The sequence below is a fragment of the Rhincodon typus genome, chromosome 8 (genome assembly GCF_021869965.1).
Source record: "Rhincodon typus isolate 14 chromosome 8, sRhiTyp1.1, whole genome shotgun sequence".
Lineage (NCBI taxonomy): Eukaryota > Metazoa > Chordata > Chondrichthyes > Orectolobiformes > Rhincodontidae > Rhincodon > Rhincodon typus.
Genome location: NC_063339.1, coordinates 5530531 through 5547368, shown reverse-complemented (window position 1 = coordinate 5547368; position 16838 = coordinate 5530531). Strand labels below are relative to the sequence as shown.

Here is a 16838-nt window from a genome sequence, read left to right as displayed (position 1 = left end):
GGCCTAGACCCTTCTTCAGAAACCGAAACGTCAGCCTTCCTGCTCCTCTGATGCTGCTTGGCCTGCTGTGTTCATCCAGCTCTACACCTTGGTTATCTTTGTCTAATCAACTGTTTTTCTCTCTCTTTGGGCTCTATCTCCACCTATCATTTTCTCATCCCCCCTCCTCCCAACCTATCTTCTACAGAAAAACCACCCTCTTCCTAGCTACCTTCAATTTTGAAGATGGGTGACTGGATCTGAAACACTAAATCCGGTTTCATTTCCACAGAAGCTGCCAGACCTGCAATTTTCCAGTAATTTCTGCTTTTGTTTCAGATTTCCAGCATCCATTGCTCGTTCAGTTTTTGTTTGTACAGCAGTTTGAACAGGCAGTGAAAGATAACAAAGACAAAAACTAAGACCAGTGGCATGCTGAAAGATTGGGAAACGTGTAAAGATCTAAGTTATCAGAGTGCTTTGAATGCAGAAGGATCTGGGTATCCTCGTGCATGAATATATGAATCACAGAATAAAGGAAAAGAGCATAAAAGTAGGGAAGTGTTGCTGCAATTGTACAAAGTATTAGTGAGGCTGCACTTGGAATATTGTGTAGAGCTTTGGTCTTCTTACTTGAGGTGGAATGTAACTGCATTGAAGACAGTTCAGAGGTGCAAGGTTTATCTTAACAGACATTAAACACATTAGGCTTTTACTCCCAGGAGTGTGGGAGAATGAGAGGAAATCTAACTGAGGTATACATGATGCTGAAGGGGATTAACAAAATAGACATAGTGAATGAGGGTAACTTCTATCCGCCTCCCCCTCTCTCCGCCTCCCCCTCTCTCCCTATTTATTTCAGAATCCCCTTCACCTCCCCCATTTCTGAAGAAGGGTCTAGATGCTGCTCGGCCTGCTGTGTTCATCCAGCTCTACACTTTGTTATCTCAGACATAGTGGATGTTTCCCCTTGTGGGGCAAGCTAGAAAAGAGGTCATAGTTTTAGGATCGGGGTAGCAGATTGGAACGGGAGCGCTCTGTTGCGACGTATAAAGTTATGAAAGACTTAGACAGGAAGGAACTCTTCCCCATGGTGGAGGGCTCAATCACCAATGGGCACAGATTTAGCGTGAGAGGCAGTAGGTTTAGAAGGAAGTTAGGAAAGATTTTTTCACTCAGAGGATGGTGGGAATCTGGAACTCGCTGCCTGTAGGGGTGGTACAGGCAGAAACTATCATAACATTGAAAAAGTATTTAGATGCACACTTGCGGTGCCAAGGTGTACAAGACCATGGGCCAATTACTGGAAAATGGGATTAAAATAGTGAAGTGGTTGCTTTTCATTTTTGTAGACTTGATGGGCTAAAGGGCCCTTTCCTGTAAACCTCTGACTCTACAACTGGTGTTGAAACCACCCTGGCCCTGTGCTGTAGAATATGGCCTCTGCAGCTCACTTTCTCTCTTTAAGATACTCAGAACCTACTTCTTTGACATAGCTTTTAGTATTTTGACCTAATACTTCCTCAAATGACATCACAGTTTGCTTAATAACTCTCCCATAAAGCTCCTTAGAATTCTTATTATCTTAAAGGCAGTATATAAATAATGGTTGTTTTTGTTACTGCTAAAAGTACAGAGCTGTTTTGTCACGAATGGCCTATAAAAACAATTTTGGAACCAGTATTTATTTTCGAAGTAAAAGGAAGTGGGGAGTCCTCTTTTAGTGAGTCACTATAGTATTCTAATCATACAATGCAAAACACAACTTTTAAAATAAAGCTACTGAAGCTGAAATCTACAACAAAGTGATTTATTAATGAATTTCAACCTTGTCTTTGGAAGCAGTTCAAAAGAAAACCTTTCATAGAAACTGCAATATGTTATCAAACATCAATCAGGAAGTCAATACTAATAGTGAGAATTAGACTTTTTTTTATTTTCAGCAGCAATCAACACCCATGACCTTTAGAAATAGTACACATAGCAGAATAAAGTCACAGACATCAGTCAAAAATAGGCTGCCCAAAAAGAGATAGCCCAGTCACTAAAATTAATGAATTCCCGCAATCAACACTTAATTATGGGACAGACATGTGTTATGCTTGAGATATAATTGTAGGATTAATATTTACACCAATGTGCTTAATGATGAAGTCAACAAATGAAAACAAAAACCATGAAGTAATGGAGAAGACACACTGGCATTACAGAAATTTCATAATGACATTTCAGTTTGGAAATTTAAACATCAATTTTACTGATTGAAAAAACTATGCTATACTAAAAGCCACAGCATTTAAAAACAACTGAAGGAATGAAGTCGAACCCAAAAAAAAGCTACTGTTAATTCGGAGTATTTTTAAAAAAGCTTAGCATTTGTGCAACATTGGCAAGACAGTATTTAAATGCCCTGCCTCGCTGCTGTGTAGTGCTGGAGATGCATGATTCTATGAGAAAAATCACTGGCATGTTGTTTTAATTGCCAGTCTGGCAGTCTACATAGTCATCTTCTGCTGTTACTTTACACATTCCCCAACTTTCTTAATTCAAGTTCATGAATTGCAGTGGTGAGATTTCAGAATGAAAGTAGTGAATCTGTGGAATTCTGAATTTCAGAGGTCTGTGGAGTTTGGGTTGTTAAATATATTCAGACAGACTTTTAATAAGGAAGGGAATAGGGTGAAGGGGCCAAGGCAGAAAAGTGGAGTTATGGATTATCAACAAATGGTGAAGCAGATTCAGTGGACTGAAGTAGTGGACTACTACTACATCTCCTAGTTTTATTTGTACTCAAACTTCACTTTCTTAGACCAATTTCATTTCATTAGACTAACTATCTCTTCGATTCAGCCCAGTAAAATAAACCCTCCTGATAGAACTTTTGCCATCACTGCTCGATTTGGAAGGTGTCTGTGTTAGAAGTGATAATATCAGTCTTAAATTTTTTTTTTGATGCGTTTTAGCCTGCGTTCATTTGTACAATTTCAATTTAATTTGCAATGAATTTCTGGGTTCAAACTTTTTCATAATCCTCACTGTAAGTTGCATACTGTATAAAAACACCATCTGGATGCTATGCATGAAAGATGAATTTGAATTTATATAGTATCCGTCATAAGTTAACTGTTCCAAAGTACCTTACAGACAATGGAAGTACTTTTTTTTTGAGATGCAGTTGCTGCTGCAAGGAAAAGACAGAGGCCAAAAATGACTTGACAGAGGAGCCTACAGATTCATCTTACAAGTGGATATAAAGTCTATTATGCACCATTAAACGTGGGTCTGTTCAGTAAGCACAGAAAGGGGTACGTTACTGTATTCCTATTTTAAACCAAACTTTCAGAATCTGGAAATGTAATGTTGAGCTCCTGAAGCTGAATCTGATGATAATCAACATGCATCAGATCATAGAAAAATTCAGACTTGAAATTTGAGGTGGTGCACATTTTTAATAATACTTGTACATAATTTTAATTGTTGTTTTGTAATACTCACCTGGCATATCTTTTCCCATATTTCATCGCAGCCTGCTTTTTCTTGAAAGCTAAGGGCCAAGTCATAGTTTTCTGCCTCTGACCACACGATTAATGTATCCTAAAAGATATTAAAGAAGATCAATAAAAGTGCAGAAATATTAATAGAACCGGTACCATAGTGTTGCTTGGCCTTCTCATGAATATCAAAATTGGCATGACGTTAGCTACAAGAAAGTAATCAGGAACTCTGAGGGAAATAGTGGAACCACTACGAATATTAAAGGGAACAGAATTCTTGTAGGAAATAAGTTATGACAAAAATCCACCAAATACATAAGGCTGTATTATCTCTGCTGTTTCAGAGTGTTGCCGTACAGCTAACTTACAGGGTTAGGAAGAGGTTGATTCTTAGGGCACTATCACAGTGCACCAACTGTCTGAAAGCATATTATTATCTGGTGGTTCATCATGTGTAAGCCCTGACAAGCTGTTTAACAGTCAAGGGCAGAAAAAACTAAAATCATGCCTTCACTGTACTTTGCAGCATTAGCACGATTACAAAAAAAAAATCACAGGATTGTTATCAGAACACAAGCTAGCAAATGATTGACTTTTTCTTTCCCCCACTCTTTACCTGCACCTGAAAAATTATTTAAGAAACCTACACACGGAAACACATTCCCATTACGTTGGTCGTAACCTATCACCAACACTCAAAGTAATAGGATAATGGAATGTCAAGTGTAGTCTTGCACAAATTCTGGCTTATCTAATTATGGTCCGTATGCAGGCCAAGTGTGAAATTTTGACAAAACGTCATCAACCTGAACATTTTTCTTCACTAGCTGATGCCAGACCTCCTAAATATTTTGATCATTTTCTGTTTTTATTTAAGTGTAACAATTTCTTTATTATATGTCAGCTTGTTTAATGGAAAAAGTGCAAATATACACAGGTTGCAAAATGATTAGCAAGCCTGACAGAGTGAAAAATAATTCTATACTTTATTGCCACAGGTTGAATGCAAGCCAGATCTAGTTTTAAGGAAATCCCTCTTACAAAATGAACAAAATTAACAAAAGGATTAAAATAAATAATTTCCAGTGAATAAATCTGAAAAAAGTTATTTTGCCAGGTAACACTTTTTTTTTTGTGAGTTGACAAGTGGAACAAAACACAAATTTAGTGTGCACAATTTCTACCTTGACAACGCAGTATAAGTTTCAGATTAAAATCACACCTTTCCTCCGAGAAAAGCAAATTTTATTTTGCAGTAGAACTATTATTTTCATTCGAATATCAACTCATTTTGTTACACATTTTCATATGCAATTTTTGTTATTCAAGGCAGACTTGTGAAATAGCCAAGAGTATCAATAAAACATCTTAAACTTCTATTCATTTTCCAGGCATTTTATCTTACTCTAACTTTGATTTTACGATTTTCCTAGCCTATTCTGCTGCATTACTCCTTACTCTTCATCTATTCTCCCCAATACATTGGACACAATCCATCAAAACCAAAATTATGAACTATTTAGCCATTTTTTTCTGGCACAAATATAAAATATGAATTCTACTTTAATTTTTCATTTGTTATAGTTCACCAACCATGGAAAAGAAAAAGCTGTGAATACCACTAACAATATTTAAGAGAATAAAAAAATCAATCATTTCTGGGAGACGATGCTTAGAAATTATTACTCCCATGCAAAGATTGCAAGCAATAAATGTTACTAGTCAAAAAGTAATCATTTAATAAACAATACAGAATAAACTACAAGTTTGCGGACAGCTAAACAGAACTATAACTAACTCCACCAAGTTAAAGAATATGACTGATAGCCTGTACTTGAAACAGTAAAGGTACTCCAAAATTTAATAAGTTATTTCCGTGATTAAGCCATTCGGTGTCCTACTACAAGTTTAAATCGATATATCAGAGTACAGTAAATTTAAAATTCCACACAGGTGAACAATTATTTAAATTGCTGGATATTTCTAAAATTAACAGTAATCCATTTTTCATGAAAAATGCACCACAGTAAAACACTTAGTACAATACTCAGGCGAGAACAGCAGACACAACAATGCACGCTTGTTATATAAGGAACATGTAATTTGTTCTGTGTAATGGAGGCAGTAATTTGATCAAAACCCCCAGCCACCAGTTTAAAAATACATCAAAACAGCTGTGCACTCAGTCTCAGAATGGCCTTGCAGTATCCATAGCAACCTTCTCATTATGCCTGTCCTCTAAATATTTTGAAGCAGGAGAGGAAAAAAATACCCTGGTGCTGCACAGTGATTAAGAACTCAAAACAATCATCTAAATAAAAAGCAAACTAAGATTTCATGTTTGAAAAATCTGGCAACACCAACAATCAGTAATCAGGCAACTGACTAAAAGCATTTCATTTTTGTTGGTGCTGATGTGGAGTGGGGAAAATGTAAGCAAAGCTGCATTCACTGCACTGGCAAATGTCTTTTTACAACTGAGTTGCTAAGATACTCAATAAACATTGAGAATCAACATGCAGCATATAATACGGGAAGGGTTTACTTGGCTGAAGGACTTGAGTGCAGTATACCAGCTAGACTTCAACAAGAAGCCAACAATATTCATATTTTTTCACCTTACCTTGTGTGCTCATACAAAGTAAAAAACTGTTTTCAGTTTCACCATTGCTGTGGTAGGATGTGAACTACATCCTTTATACTTACTGGTTCAGCACCACAAATACATCACTGTCCCTATTTAAATATTAGGTGCAATCACGACAGTGTCAACTGCACAAGAGTTAATTAGTCTCTATTCAAACTTAACTTTAAATGCAACTTTTACATCCAATATTTTTGTTGATTGACTGTTAATTGTTATCTACTGTAATCAATGCAATGTTCACAATTAAAAGTTAGGATGAAAATTTTACCTGACATCTGAAAGGCTGATGGTCTGGATTCTCCTAACTTCAACACTTTCCTATGACATAACAGCAAGCAGAGGAGAGCCTTCAGCCAATTCAATTCACTCCATGATCAAGAACTGCTTGGAGGTACAGGATACAGCAAAGGCTACTGGCCCTGAAAAATTCCTGGTAACAGTACTGAAAACCTGTTCTCCTGAACTTGCCAAGGTCAGAGCCAAGATGTTCTAATACAGTTACAATACTGGCATCTAACTGACAATGTAGAAAACTGCCCAGGTATGTCCTATACATAAAAACAAATGACAAGTCCAACCCAGCTAATTACTGTCCCATCAGTCTACTCTCGATCATCTTGGAAGGCATCATCAGCAGTGCTATAAAGCAGCACCTACTCAGCAATGACTCGATTTAGTTTCTGCTGGGTCACTCAGCTCGTGAACTTACAGCCTGGGTTCAAACATAGACAGACGAGTTGAATTCCAGAAGTAAGGTGAGTGACTGCCCTCGACATCAAAGCCACATTCACCCGAGTTTGGCATCAAGGAGCCTGAAGTCCATGGGAACTGGAGGAAAAACTTGCCACTGGTTGGAGTCATACCTTGCGCAAAGGGAACTGCCACAACTCTGTTCAGAGTTCAGGTCATCTCTGCAGGAGCTCCTCAGTGTCGCTATTTTTATATCAATCAGTTTAGTGTTAATGCACATCTCTGGAGCAGGTGGACTTAAATCCAGAGTTTCTGGCTCAGAGGGATGCTACCACTAGGCCAAGTTTCCATTGCCAAACCATCTTCAGCTGCTTCATCAATGACTTTCCCTCTGTCATGAGGTCAGAAGTGGAGACATTTGCTGCTGATTTCACAATGTTCAGCACCATACGGGACTCCATAGATAGTGAAATAGACGATGACCAAATGCAGCAAGACCTGGACAATATCCAAGTTTGGGCTGACAAGTGGCAAGTAACATTCGTGCCACACAAATGCCAGGCAATAACCATCTTCAACAAGAGCAATCTAACCACTGCCCCTTGACAGTCAAGGGCATTAGCGTCACTAAATGCCCCACTATCATCCTGGGAGTTACTGTTGACCAGAAGTCAAACTGAATTAATCATCTAAGTACTGTGGTTGTAAGAGCAGGTCAGAGGCTAGGAATACTGCAGCAAGTAACTTACCTCCTTATTCTCCAAAGCTTGTCTACCATCTACAGGGCACAAGTTGGATATGTGATGGATTATTTCTCACTTGCTTGAATGAGTGCAGCTCTAACAACACTCAAGAAGCATGACACCATTCAGGAGTAGCCGGTTTGATTGGCACCAACGTCTACTCCCACCAACCCTAACAGTGAATAGCATCAGAGTGTACCATCTACAAGATGCACTGAACGGATCCACGACTATCTCCATCTAGAAAAACAGGGACAGCACACAGGGGAATCACACTAAGTTCCCTTCCAAGACACTTATTATCCTGACTTGGAAATATATTGCCATTCCTTCAGTGTTGTTGCTTCACTTATGACATTGTGGGTCTAACTATAGCACATGAACTGCAGCAGCTCAAGAAAGTAGCTCACTATCACCTTGAAGGACAACTAAGAGCAATAAATTCTGGCCCAGTCAGTTACGCCCACAGCTCAAGGGTGAATAAAAAAAGCTAGTTTCTTCCTACAGCATACAGGAATGCACAAGGGTCATGTTCTTCCATGCAAAGATTTGCAACAAGTGAACTTTTATTTGTTCATTCACGGGGTGAGGGCGTTGCTGACCAGGCAGCATTTATTGCCCATCCCTAATTGCCCAAAGGGCAGTTTAAAGTCAACCACATTGCTGTGGGTCTGGAGTCACATGTATGCCAGACCAGGTAAGGATGGCAGTTTCCTTCCCGAAAGGACATTAGTGAATCGGATGGGTTTTTCCTGACAATCAACAATGGATTCACGGTCATCATTAGATTCTTAATTCCAGGTATTTTATTGAATTCAAATTCCACCATCTGCCGTGGCGGAATTTTAACCTGGGTCCCCAGAACATTATCCAGATTAACAGTCCAGCGATAGATAATACCACTAGGCCATTGCCTTCCCTGTAGATCCATGAGTAGGATTTATAGAGCTTTTAAGGCACATCACCAGAATCCTGATCAAACAGGTAGGTTTCAGAAAGTGACTTGACAGAAGGGGCATTCTTATATCTTTACACCTACTCGTCCTCAAGATATTTAAAGATTGAGTATCTGTGACTCGCTGGAGTAAAGATTCATAGAATCACAAAAAGCTAGTATCCAAGTTCCATGAGAAATATGGAAGGCAAATAGAATGTTGGCCTTTATATATCAAAGGGAATGGAGCATAAACGTAGGGGAGTTTTGCCAAAACCATACAAGGCACTGGTCAGACCACAGTTGAAATGCTTTAAACTGTTTGGGCCCCTGATCTAATTTAAGATATACTGGCATTACAGGCAGTCCAGAGAAGGCTTACTGCAGGCTAATACCAGATATGGAGGGACTGTATAATGAGGAGAGGTTGAATAGATCGGGTATGTAGTAGTAGAATATAAAACAATGAGAGACGATCTTGTTGAAACATACAAGATTCATAGGATACTTGACCGGATAGATGCAGAAAGGTTGTTTCCCCTTGTGGAAGAGTTTAAGAACAGAAGACCAAATCTCAGAATAAGCGGTTGCACCTTTAAGACAGTGTTGAGGAGGAATTTCATCTGAGGGTTGTGAATCTGGAATTCTTTACCAGAGGGCTTTAGGAAATGGGCCATTAAGTATTTTCAAGGTTGAGGTTGACTGATTTTTAATCAATAGTGGAATCAAGGCTTATGGGGAAAACGCAGGGAAGTGGTATTGAGGATGATCAGATCAGTCATGTTCTCACTGAATGGCGGAGCAGACCTGATAGAGTGAACGGCCTACTTCTGCTCTTATGTCTTACGGTCTTAATCCTCGTGAAGAAGTTTCTCAAGTCAGCCTTAACTAAGCTATCCATTATCGTGGCTTCTAATTCAAAATTCTCCAGTGAAGGAGGTTTCTTCGCATATACCCTATGAAGCCCCATGGGTATATTTTATTCTTCTAAATTCCAGAAAGTATTGGCACAATTTACTCATCATGGTTAACCCTGTCATTCCTATAGTTAATCCTTGACCCCTTGATCTGTACCATCTCCAATTCAAGTCTATCTTTGTTTAGACAAGGTGATCAAAACATTAGAGGACTCCTGGTGTGCTTTCACCGAAACCATGTACAAGTGTTACAATAATTCCCTTAACACACACTCTAGCCCCTTGCAAACAGCCAACATGCAATGTCTTTCTAAACACTTGCAATATTACATTTCTGCTTTTCTTGGAGAAAGACACCTAAATCTCACCAAACAGCACATTTAAAATTTCTCAATCTTTTAAAAAAAGAATTTCCATTCTTCCTACAAATGTGCATAACCTCATATTTCCCCACATCATACTCAATCTGGTGTTTATTGCCCACTCATTTAACCTATTCATTTTTCAGTACATCTTCATGTTTCAAGTACTGTCTCACCTAACTTGCATAATAAAACTTAGACACTTAACTCAAAATACATTTACTCAAGTGATTATAAACTGCAAACAGCTAAAGCCCCAATACTGATCCTCATGGCACCCCATTAGTTACAGTCTGTCAATTTGAAAATGTCTCGTTATAAAATCATAGATCCTTGTTCTACTTTATGAACCAATACTCTATTCATGCTAACATAGTACTTAAACTTCATAAATGCTGCGGAATAACCTTTTATGGAGCACCTTGGCAAAGTCTAGATATGTTATAATCGGTGGTTCTCCCTTATGTAATCCTGTTAATTCATCAGATATAACAATGTCTGAAAGCAATGTTGAATCTGCCAATTCCCATTATGATTATCAAAATACCTTGTTAATACATCTTTTACAGAATCACAGAATTCCTACAGTGTGGAAACAGGCCATTCAGCCCATTCAGTCCACATTGACCCTCCAAAGAGCATCCCATCCAGATCCACCCCCTACCCTATCCCTGTAACCCTGCATTCCCCATGTCAAATTCACCTAGCCAACACATTCCTGGACATTATGGGCAATTTTGTATAGCCAACTCACCTAACTGGCACACCTTTGGACTGTGGGAGGAAAACGGAGCAGCAGGTGGGAACCCACACAGACACGTGGAGAACATGCAAACTCCAAACAGACAGACAGTCACCCAAGGGTTGAATTGAACCAGGATCCCTGGCTGTGTGAGGCAGCAATGCCAACCACTGAGCCACTGTACTGCCACTTTTATAAGATTTTCAGCATATTCTGTTTCTGTGAATGGCTCCAGGGACAAGGAATCTCAGTTATGAAGATGGATCGAAGAAATTTGGACTGCTTACCTTGGCAAGGAGAAGATTTATTGATTTTTCTTTTAAAATTATGAGGGGTCTGGATACAGCAGACAGGGAGAAATTGTTCCCGCTCATAAAAAAAATCCAAGATCTAGATGGCACAGATGCAAAAAGCAATTTGCAAAAGTGGTAAACACAATGCGAGCAGTTCGGGTCTGGAATGCACTACCTGGATGTATGGCGGATGCAAGTTTAATTGAGGTATTTATTTCTATTTAAATAATGCCTACTTAAGGTGCAGGGTTACAAGGAAAGGGCACAAAGCCATGATGCTCAGGAAGCTGGTGCAGACATGATGAACCAAATGGCCGCCTTCTGCACCATGACAATTGAGATATTTCTTAACTCTCAAACTATTCTTCAAGTCTTTTGAAGCAACAGAACAAATGTATTCACTGCCTTTGCAGCGTGTTTTGAGAACCCTTGGATGTAGATCGCCAGGTCCAGGGAATATGTCAGCTTTTAATCCACTTAATACGAACATAAGGTATGGGAGCACAGGACACAGGAGCAGGAATAGGTCATTTGGCCCTTAGAGCTTTGTCCCTCATTCCATAAGATCACACGGATTTGGTTGTGATCTGTTCGATTTTCCTGATTGGCACATGGAATCCTTGACTCTCTTTCTTATTAAAAAAGATCTAACTAACTCTGCCTTGAATAAATTGAACAATCAAACTTCCACTATCTTGCATGGAAAAGAATTTCACAAATTAAATGACCCTCAAAATTTCTCATTTCTCTAGTACTTTTTCCTCTTTTGATATTAGCTACCTCAAATTCCTCATTTTCATTAACCCGTTGGTTCTCTACTATTTTGGTATTCTTTTTATATCTTCTACTTCAGGGGAAACATTCCAAAGCATTCTGTTAGTAGTGCTTTTCAGTAATTAACTAGCATCTGAAACAATGGCTGCCAATAACATTGCATAGAATATCATGGATGCACATAGAAAAGTTAAATATCTCACTGGGCTGGAAGAGGTTAAAGATAGATAGTGACAAATGCATGAAGGGACTTAAACACAAGGATAAGCAATTTTAAATCTTAAGTGTAATCAGTTTGATGGCTGAAATTGATCAACTGGGCTGTTTCAATATCAAACTATAACATACATTTATCCAAGTCCTTACCTGTTGTTTTTGATACGCTGTATTAGGATTTATTTTAGATTCAAGAAGAAGAGAACCTAAAAGAGAAAAGACAGACATTACACAGGGTAGCAATATGTGCTTTTTGCTACTCGATTAAAAATGTTGCTTATAATTGCCTTCTTCAACTACAGAAGATTATGTTTCTAAACGTGTTAACTTACGTTGGTAAATATTCACTCAGCCCCTCTAGCCTCTTACCAACTCCATGACTTCCCCTATGATCTATGCAATGAAAACCAGCAGCTAATCACCTGTGCAGCTTCTCCTGGTGAAGTTACGAAACAGGGCTACTTGCATGCCAGACAACATTAGCAGCAAGTGACAGACAGATCTAAACGATTCCACAACCAAAAATCAAATCTAAGCTCTGCATTCCTGCCACATTCAGTCATAAATGCTTCTGGACAACTAGACAACTCACTGAAGGAGGTGGTTCCACAAATATCCCCATCCTCAATGATGGGAGAGCCTAACACAGTCGTGCAAGAGTTAAGGCTGAAGCACTTACAGCAAACTTCAGCCAAAAGTGCTGAGCGGATGTTCCATAGTGGCCTTCTCCTGCTGTCCCCAGCATTATAGATACCATCTTCAGCCAATTCTATTCACGCCATGTCATACCAAGAAATGGTTGAAGGCAATGGAAAGTGCAAAAGCTTTGGGTCCTGACAATATTCTGGAAATAGTACTGAAGACTTGTGCTCTAGAACATGCTGCGCCCCTAGCTGAGCTCTTTCGGTACATTTACAATACTAGCATCTACCCAACAATGTGGAAAATTGCTCAGGTATGTCCCGTACATAAAACACATGACAAATCCAACCTGGCCAATTACCGCCACAGTCTACTCTTGATCATCAGTAAAGTGATGGAAGGTGTCATCAACAGTGCTATCAAATAGTATCTGCTCAGCAATGCCCAAAATGGTTCCACCAGGACTACTCAGCTCCTGACCTCAATAAAGCCTTGGTTCAAACATGGACAAAAGAGCTGAATTCCAGAGGTGAAATGAGAGTAACACCCCTTGACATCAAGGCTGGATTCAACAAAGACTGTCATCTAGGAGCCCTAGCAAAACTGGAAACAATGGGTATCAGAGGGCAAACTGTCTGCTGGTTGGCGTCAAACAGCACGTAGGAAGATGGCTGTGAACGTTGGAGGTCAGTCCTCTCAGCTCCAGGATATCTCTGCAGGAGTTCCTCAGGGCAATGTCCGAGGTCCAACCAATACTATGATTTCATCACTGATCTTACCCCACCATGAGGTCAGAAGTGGGGATGCTCACCAATGAGCGCACAATGTACAGCACCATTCATGACTCCTCAGATACTGAAGCAGTCGACGCTCAAATGCAACAAGATCTGGACAATATCCAGACTTGGGTTGACAAATGGGAAGTAACATTCGCATCACACAAATGCCAGACAATGACCATCTCACCCCTGCCCCTTGATATACAATGGTGTTACTATTACTGAATACCCCACTATCAACATTCATGGGGTTACCACTGACCAGAAACCACAAACACTGTACCTACAGGACCAGGTCAGAGGCTAGGAATACTGTGGCAAGTAACTTACCTCCTTATTCTCCAAATCCTGTCTATTATCTCCAAATCCTTTTATTACCTCCAAGGGACAATCTAGAGTGTGATGAAATACTCCCCACTTGCCTGGATGAATGCAGCCCCAACAACACCCAAGAAGCTTGACACCACCCAGGACAAAGCAGCCCACTTGATTGGCCCCAACTCCACAAACATCCACTCCTTCCATCACCGATATTCAGTAGCAGCAGTGTGTACTATCTACAAGATGCACTACAGAAATTCACCAAAGATCCTTAGACAGCACCTTCCAAACCCACAACCACTTCCATCTAGGAGAACAAGGGCAGGACCGAGATGGAAACACCGCCACCTCCAAGTTTGCCTCCAAGCCACTCACCACCCTGAATTTGAAGTGTATCGCTGTTCCTTCATTGTCGTTGGGTCAAAATCCTGGAAATCCCTTCCTAATGGCATTGTGGTCAACTCACAGCACATGGGCTGCAGTGGGTCAAGAAGGCAGCTCGCCACCACCTTCTCAAGGGCAACCAGTAAGGGGCAATAAATGCTGGCCAGCCAGCAATGTTCACGTCCCATGAAGGAATAAAGAAAAGTATTTCCCTATCCTTCCTGATATCTATGCCTGCAAGTTCCAGAGAATGCTGAAAAGTGATTATCAGCAGGATGGTTATCAGTGGTGGGTGTGTGGAATGTGCTGCCGGCGGTGGTAGTGGAGTCAGATACATTGGGGACATTTAAGCAACTCTTGGATAGGCACATGGATTATAGTAAAACGTAGGGTATGCAGGGTAGTTTGATCTTCGAGTAGGATAATAGGTCGGCACAACATCGTGGGCTGAAGGGCCTGTACTGTGCTGTTCTGTTCTGTGTTCTATGTTCTTTTTCCCCCTAACTGGTACATGCATTGACCACATCTGCCAGGTTCCAACTGCTCAGAGAGGTTAAGTAGAGCAGGATTTGAACACAGAGGCTTCTATTCTGTATAGACCATCACCACCAAAAGCTTTGGAGAAATTCAAAAGGTTATGAAAAAATACTGCAACACACGTGGTTGCGCAATATTTTCTACTGGGTTACTGGTAAATGAACATTGGAGAAAATGCAACTTTCCAAATTTGCAAGTATAACATATTACCTTAGTTATGACAATAATGTAAATTATCTTGTCCGACAAAGGTGATCCATTTCCTCTTTTGAATAACATTTCTGTGTGTCTTATTCTTTTATGTATAATTCAGTTTAGTCTACAGCATCTTTTCTCACTCCAGGAGAGTTGCAAACAGGAGCTGCACTAGCCAATTTCCTTCCCACGGCCACGCAATCAATGTGGTTACAAATGAAGCTGATGAGGGTCAGCTCTGATCACAATGCATCTTCTTTTCCCTTAACAGTAAACAGAAACCAGGATAGCAAAGTTCACCAGTCACAGCTTAAGGGACTACTCTTCCTTTACAATGCAAAATCCAGGAAGTCCAGAAGAATAATTCATTACATTTTAAATTCCAAAATCACCAGCATATCATTATTTGAACTATTAGTTGGTTGGATTTGGTAGCTTTGAGCAGCTGTGCATTACACACTTGCAGAGGACTAAGCTCCCAAAGTGAACTTGTAACAAATGTGCTATATTCTTCCACCAATGTTGCTGTCTCTCCAGTTACAGTTCCAATGCTCAGCCATACCACCAGTTATTCTTCATAATCAAGGAGCATTTCAAGAAAAAAATGAGGGGGGCACAGGAGCACAGATTTGCATTGAATAACAGCAGAGGATAAAGAATACGATGGAAAATACTAAAGTACACAGCAGAAGCACAACAGATACAATTGCTTGTGGGAGAAACAGGTACAAGTTCACCAGTACTGCTGCCAATATTCCTTGAAGGAGGGAGCAATTCCAATGGGCTGGGCTCCACCTGAATCATGGTGGGTACAGACTCCTGGCAAATCGCAATAAAGTAGGGCTATAGGCAGAACTTTAAACTAAATAGTTGGGGGTGGGTTCAGTTGCATGCAAAATTAGAAAATCAAAAATAAAGGAGAAGGTAGGATTGCAGATTAGTCATGGGGCTGATTTTTTCCTAGTAACAAAGAGACAGAATGTGAGAATGTGAGAATGTCATATTGCATCAAGGAACCAGAAAAGTGTAGAAAATCTTGATAATACAACAATCTAAAAGGCTCTGTATCTTAATTCACGAAACATTTGGAATAAGGTAGGTGAACTGACGGCACAAACTGAGGAAAATGAATATGATCTCAAAGTCATTATGAAATGCATAGTTATCAGGAGATCAAAATTGGGGACTTAACATTAACTTAACACTATTCAGAGAGGGAGAAGGGGTGGAAAAGGGTGTTAATAAGAGATGAAATGAAGACAGTTGTGAGAGATGATCCAGGCTCAGATGATGTAACGGCGACACGGTGGCTCAGTGGTTAGCACTGCTGCCTCACAGCGCTAGTGACCAGGGTACAATTCCTCGGGTGACTGTCTGTGTGGAGTTTGCACATTCTCCCCGTGCCTGCGTGGGTTTCCTCCGGGTGCTCTGGTTTCCTCCCACAGTCCAAAGATGTGCAGGCTAGGTGGATTGGCCATGCTAAATTGCTCATAGCGTTCAGGGATGTGTAGATTAGGGGTGTTAGCCATGGGAAATGCAGGGTTAGAGGGATGGGTTAGGGGGACAGGGTAGAGGGATGGGTCTGGGTGGGATGTTCTTCGGAGGGTCAGTGTGGACTTGTTGGGCCAAACTGCCTGCTTCCACACTGTAGGGATTGTATGTGTATTGTTTGATTGCATGTAGAGTCTATTTGGATGAAGGTAAAAAACCAGCATGGGAAAGAAGACAATAAAAGTAGTGTACAGACTCCCAAACAAATAGTAGCCACTTTGTTCGAAAGGCTATAAAGCAACAAATAAGGAGTATATAAAAAGAAAAGAGCAATAATTATCGGTGACTTTAATCTTTATACTAATTGGGCTAACCAAATTGGAAAGGGTAGCTATGACAACAAATTCATGGAATGTATAGAGATAGTTTCCTAGAGCAATATGTCATTGAGCCAATCAGGGAGCAGGCTATCTTGAATCTGATACTGGGTAACAAGGCAGATTTAATAAACGATTCTCTAGGAAGCAGAGATTAGAAGATGATGGAATTTAATATTCAGTTCAAGAGAGAGAAACTTGGATCAGAAATTATGTTTAACTTAAATAAAGAGAATTACAATGAAATGAGTTTAGAGTTAGCTAAAAAGTGAACTGGGTGGAAAGATCAGCAGGAATGACAGTAAGCCAGCAGTGATATTT

General features: G+C 39.9%; 1 protein-coding gene across 3 annotated transcripts in view; it reads right to left on the bottom strand.

The window, feature by feature from the left end:
• The window catches only part of smek1 (SMEK homolog 1, suppressor of mek1 (Dictyostelium)), a 101898-nt gene that overhangs the window by 65720 nt on the left and 19340 nt on the right, over window positions 1-16838 (bottom strand). For all 3 annotated transcript variants that reach the window (XM_020509971.2, XM_020509972.2, XM_020509973.2), the window contains exons 2-3: window positions 11942-11997; window positions 3475-3573 (exon numbers count right to left, since the gene is read on the bottom strand). In XM_020509971.2, coding sequence (XP_020365560.1) covers window positions 3475-3573; window positions 11942-11997 — 155 coding nt within the window. The remainder of the gene's footprint in view (window positions 1-3474; window positions 3574-11941; window positions 11998-16838) is intronic.